The sequence below is a fragment of the Pteropus vampyrus genome, unplaced genomic scaffold (assembly GCF_000151845.1).
Source record: "Pteropus vampyrus isolate Shadow unplaced genomic scaffold, Pvam_2.0 Scaffold19, whole genome shotgun sequence".
Taxonomy (NCBI): Eukaryota; Metazoa; Chordata; class Mammalia; order Chiroptera; family Pteropodidae; genus Pteropus; species Pteropus vampyrus.
The window spans coordinates 6,637,019-6,643,018 of record NW_011888800.1 but is presented as its reverse complement, the minus strand read 5'-3'; the positions used below and the strand labels follow the sequence as shown (position 1 = coordinate 6,643,018).

Here is a 6,000-nt window from a genome sequence, read left to right as displayed (position 1 = left end):
TTTCATATAATAAACTTATTTTAATAGTGCAAAAAATAATCTGCTTCCAGTCAGTGAAGGAAAACTTCCCAAAAATTTAATAAAAATAGCCAATACTTGGAACAAAATCAAATAACTAAGTAAATATCACAATTCTGTACTCCAAATCCAAGAAAGCAGAGACCATCATTACAAGCCAAATCATTCTTGGAACTGGTCACTCCAGGTTACCAAAATGCACAAAACAAAACTACTTTTTAGGCTTACAGAAAATAAATAAAACAACTCTAGTAAGAAAAGTAATTTAAGTTCAATGGGAAATAGACCATATTGGTGATTTTAAAAGTTTTTCAAGGAGTTTGTGAAAATAGAAAACATCTACATCTTGATTTTTATGGCAAATGAGTTTCAAATTGACTTTTGAAGCTTAAAAGACCATGTAATCTTTTGACTTATAACTCAGAAGTCAAAGCAAACCAAGAGGGAAGATAACATTCATGAGACCCATAGGATTTTAACCTGATCTTAACGTACAAAGCAAAATTTTAAGGTGACTTAGTTTAAAAATGCAAATATATTTCAGTTTAGAATAAATATAAAGTAAACAAAAATTATCATGATTAGGATTTGACTAAAGTTTGGATGAAATTTTTTTTATATTTATCTCACAGATAGTATTGATCATTCAATATCAATGGATATTTTTATTTTTGTATATGAGAAGGGTATGGCTTCAGAAACCCATACTTACACTAAGTTCATTACTATTGCCAGAATTTGACAAAGCTGGTATTTTGGGTATGATATTGTTTGAAGTGTATTTATTTAATAAAAGGAGCTGAGAATAATGCTGTAAGGTATCTTTCAGAAAGATGGAAACTGCCTGGGCAGAAGGGTACCTCTCTATACATACATCTCTGTGTACTTATATATACATCTCCTTACTACATCACGAATGCAAAATCAATATATTTACATATATGTACTGGGCCAAAATGAACAAACTTTCCCTACAAAATTATACTTATTAAGAAAACACTAATAAACATATAATAAAAGGAGGCAAGGCCCCCCAAGAAAAGAAGGCAGCCAATCCAATAGTTGAGTGCTATTGCTTTCTCTTAATAACATTTCTGGAATGGGGAAAAAGGAAGATGAGTAGTTTGTAGACGGACATGTCTGTATTCCAGAAATATCTTCTAGGCAGAAGCCAGGCAACCTGAATATCATAACTCTATATGTGGGGAAATGGCTTGTTTTTGTCAGTGGTGATACCACCTCTTATACTTTAGTTACTCCTTAGGGCTTGTACTAAAGCAGAAAGCACCACTTTAGTTAAGAGAAATTTTCCCTCAGTGTTCTACTAAACTTTTAGGAGAAAGATGAGCAAGTTGATAGCAGGCTGTTTGAGGCCTTTCATTATTCCTGACTGTAGAGATTAAAAAACTAACTCTACAAATTAACTATAACATCATAAAAAGGCATTAGGCATTTTACTAGGCTTCTTTCTAGGAACTAAAGACAAAGATTAAATAGCAGTGGAGACTCTGACATAACATCATTATTAAGTGTACTGTGCTTGGTTGTTACAGCTGTGGTCCATGGGTCCACTGGTCGAAGTGGCAGCCCTGAAGCAGATCTTGGTAAATTTGCTTGACTACATTTTTTAGGTAGTTGTCCTCCAGTGGCACTTTAGATAGAAGGGCAGCAATTTCATCGCGGCTGAAAAGAACAAAAGATTATTTTTCCTGGAAACTCACACTTATCTGCCTTTAAGTAGAATTCATGTTTTTGTACAAAATCTCTGAGTCTCCCAGAGAGCACACATAAGCATTTCTGGAATAAATGCTTAAATTAGGCTATCCAGTTTGAATTGATATTCTAAAAACAAGGCCTAAGAACCAATTCTGTATGTAATTGTGAGGTATCTTGACCTAACTGTTTTCTCTGGCTATAAAAATCTAAACTGTTGGTGTTTGCTGATAGATTTGAGGTGGGCACATTCTAAACTCTATCTTACAATCTGTTAGTAGTGTGTCTAAAAAGTCACAAAATATATAGTAGGAATGAAATATTTTTAGGTCTGGTTCCATAGACTAATTGACAAAAGCATTATGACCGCACAGTTTTTAAATTATTATTCTGTTTTTAAGGCCATAAAAGTTGTTCATATATAACCTGGGCTAAGTTTATGCAGGAATTTTTCCTTCTTGATTCCTGTTTTAGTTGAGTGTTCAAAAAGTGGTGCAAGTATAAAGGAACAGACCAATGGTCTCCAGTATCCCCTGGAGATAGTAATGAAGGTCACTGACTTTAAAAGAACCAATTCTTCAAAATGAAGTCAGAGACAAGTAACATTTGGCTTTCACTATTGTCTATTCATTTGCTGACCACTTTAAAGGATCTTTCTTTCTTTCTTTTTTGGCGAGGCAACCCTTGGTTGACTTCACAGATTGCAAGGACCTTATCAGCTTACCTTATTTTTTTTTATTTTTTACGCCTACAGCACCTGGTCTTCCTAGGTGGTCTCCCATCCAAGTACTAACCAGGCCCGACTCTGCTTAGCTTCTGAGATCAGACAGGATTGGGCTTGTTCAGGGTAGCATGGCCATAGACAGGTATCTTTCAAATGACATAACAAAAGTAAAAAAGTTGTTGGAAGCCCTATCCTGCAGGCCCTTCACTCACCCAATGTTTCCAAGGTGATTTTGAATGGAGAAAAGTAACGGAACAGATGGATAATGGACTGAGAGAGACAAAGTTATCTCAAACTTTGCAAATGCTGCAGAGCTGGAGAATAAAAGCTTCAATCTGTAAAAGACAAGATCCTCAATTAAAAATATAAAATAAAAATAGAATGAAACACAAATATATTTTCCTTTTACACTGGCATGTGAAATTTAGGTATACATTGTTTCTTGTCCTTATCAAATGGACAGAGGGTAAAACATCTGGAACAAAATATTATTATGAAACCCATAAATAAAATAAATTATTTTAATACATTTTCAACTGATTACTTACTGTTATGTTTGAACTGTGTCTCTTCAAAATTCTCATGTTGAAGCCCTAACCCCCAGAACCTCAGAATGTGGCCTTATTTGGAAACAGGGTCCTTGCAGATTTAATTAGTTACGAGTTCCTACTGGAATATGGTGGGCCCCTGATCCAAAATGACTGGTGTCCTTATAACATGGGGACATTTGGACACAAACATACATACAGAAAAAACATCATGTGAAGATAAAAGCAGATATTAGGGTTATATGTTTACAAGTCAAGAAATGCCAAAGATTGCCAGCAAATCACCAGAAGTTAGGAAAGAGGCATGCAACAGATTCTCTTTCACAGCCCCCAGCAGGAACCAGCTCTACTGATACTTTGTTCTCAGACTTCTAGCCTCCAGAACTGTCAGACATTAATTTCTGTTGTTTAAGCCGCCCATTTTGTAGTACACTCTGTTATGGCAGCCCTAGGGAACTAATATACTTACTCAGTATTATTCACATCTATGTTCATTAGGTTATAATTTGGTCCCCATCTCTTTAAAAACTCAATCTCTTCTCCAAGGAGTCTGCAGTGGCTTATTACCAGTGAGAGTTCTTGAAGCATCTGAGAAAAATAAAAGAATAATAAATTATAAAAACATTTCAGTGTTTAGTGCCTCTTTTATAAAGAACCCTCCCAAAGTTAAACAATTTAACATATTTATCATTTCAAGATCCACTATTATATATATAAAATTTCAGTTCTGCTTTTTGAGACAGATAACATAATTTTCCTTTATATACTTCAATCGGAATTTACCTTGGGTACCTGGTGCTGTGTTGTACATTTCTTCTTCCAGGACTCCTGCTCTTTAATGTACTGGAAAATAAGCTTATGAACTAAAAGGGAGGAAGGAGGAGCTTTATCCTCTGAGGAAGAGAAAAAAAACCAAGAGCACGGTTTTACTTATTATTCATATGTGTGTGTGTATGTGTGTGTGTGTACACACACGCTAGAAATACTACATAAACTAGAAATACCTCCAAACTGTCTACTGCCATGCCACCCTGAACGTGCCCAATCTCACCTGATCTCGGAAGCTAAGCAGGGTTGGGCCTGGTTAGTACTTGGATGGGAGACCACCTAGGAATACCAGGTGCTATAGGTGTTGGAAAAAAAAAGAAATACCTCCAAACCACTAGGTGTCTAAATAGCCTCTCCATTTTATTTTCAAACACATATATCAACATATATGGTGAATGTAAGACATTCTTATGAAAACTCAAGGCTTTATCACATACAGAACAGAACTTGATTAAGAGCATGGGCTTAACCTGAATTTAAATCCTGGCTTTCCTTATTACCTGAGTGATCCTAAGCACCATGCTTAATTTTTTTGAGTTGTAGTTTCCTAATTTGTAAAATGGGGAATAATACCTACCTCATAGTGTTGATGTTAAGTAATACATATGCCTGATACAGAATAAGTACTCATAATTTTTAAATTATGGAAATAGCTATTATTATTAATCATTTCTCAAGATCTAATAATAAGAATAAAAATAAATCATTTCTTTAAAAACCTACCCAATATTTGGAACATTATCTAAACAGTTTTATGTTTAATATACATTTGTAAGGACAAATTATTATTATCATTGTTTATATTTAACTTAGTATGTGAAAGTTCTCAAAAAAAAAAAATTTAGTTGCTTAAATGTTTTGAACTTACCATCTAACAGAGATTGAAATTTCAGGTCAACAATCTTCCTATAAGCCTTGTTCAGGAAAGGGAGACCAACTAGGAAGAAGAGAATAAGAACAGTATTTCCTTTTATTATCTGATTTTAAGCCACATACAACTCAGTATTTTAGAGTCCTGCTCTTTCTGGGTAACAGGGTTTTTTCACAGGCAGTTGAAGGTTCATCCTTGAATCATATTATTCTTTGTAGTAAAGGCTCCCCTGAGCCTTTACTGATTGGCAGGCCTTTGAAGGAAATTTAAAGAGTAGTACATTTATAGTTAAGGGTCCTTTGACCCTTAACTTCTGTGCAAAGATAATATTAATTTCAGGAACCATATAAAGAAAAAGGCTATGACCTCCCTCACTTATTATCTTTGACGAATACAGTAAAAATGATTTATGTTTTTAGCATTACATTAATGAGTTTAAGGTAGCCAGGATAGCTGCTTCTTCCTCCAGACTCTAGCATTATCTACTGTCCTCAAATTCTGATTCTTTTCAACAGTGAGACAAACAGACATGATCGATCTACACTCTCAAGAACCTTATAGCTCAGGGGAACACAGAAACAATTGCACTAATAAACACATCAAGAACTACAAACTGTGATGAACACTATTAAGGAAAACTGCAGGAAGCAATGAGAACATACAACAGGAGGGCAAGTAGCAGAGGGAATAGGTAAAATTAGAGTCAGGGAAAGCTTTCCCAAGAAAGTGATAAATGAGCTGAGCTGTTAAGGAAATCAGTAGGAATTTATTTAGTGAAGACAGGGTGCTATGATCTGAATATTTGTGTCTCCTCCAAATTCATATGTTGAAATCCGAATGTCCAATGTGATGGTATTACGAAGTGGGATCTTTGGGAGGTGCTTAGGTCATGATAGTAGAGACTTCTTATAAAAGAGACTCCAGAGAGCAAGCTTGGCCTTCTATCATGTGAGGATACGATGAGAAGCCTGCAACCCAAAAGAGGGCCTTCACCTAACCATGCTGGCTTCCTGATCTTGGACTTCAACCTCCAGAACTGCGACAAATAAATTTCTGTTGCTACAAGCTGCCTAGTTTATGGTATTTTTGTTATAGCAGCCCGAATGGACCAAGACGGGGAAAGAGTTTCCTGGTATAAGAAACATCAGTATGATGGTTGTGAGGTAAGATGGCATATGACTGAGAATGAAGGACCATGATATTTTAAGAAAATAAAAGAAAGCTGCTGTGGCTGACATGCAGAGAACAGTGTAAGATGAGGCAGGAAAAGAGAGAAAATGCAATTCACGCAGGGTTTT

The 6,000-nt window shown here is 35.3% G+C and overlaps 1 protein-coding gene and 2 pseudogenes across 2 annotated transcripts in view; 1 reads left to right on the top strand and 2 right to left on the bottom strand.

The window, feature by feature from the left end:
* KNL1 (kinetochore scaffold 1) overlaps positions 1-6,000 on the bottom strand; it is a 37,753-nt gene continuing 31,753 nt past the window's right edge. For both annotated transcript variants that reach the window (XM_011354914.2, XM_023527754.1), the window contains exons 22-26: positions 4,700-4,768; positions 3,787-3,896; positions 3,473-3,591; positions 2,668-2,790; positions 1-1,701 (exon numbers count right to left, since the gene is read on the bottom strand). In XM_011354914.2, coding sequence (XP_011353216.1) covers positions 1,566-1,701; positions 2,668-2,790; positions 3,473-3,591; positions 3,787-3,896; positions 4,700-4,768 — 557 coding nt within the window. In that variant the 3' untranslated portion in view covers positions 1-1,565. The remainder of the gene's footprint in view (positions 1,702-2,667; positions 2,791-3,472; positions 3,592-3,786; positions 3,897-4,699; positions 4,769-6,000) is intronic.
* Positions 2,477-2,595, bottom strand: LOC111736360 (annotated as a pseudogene).
* On the top strand, positions 4,017-4,135 carry LOC111736462 (annotated as a pseudogene).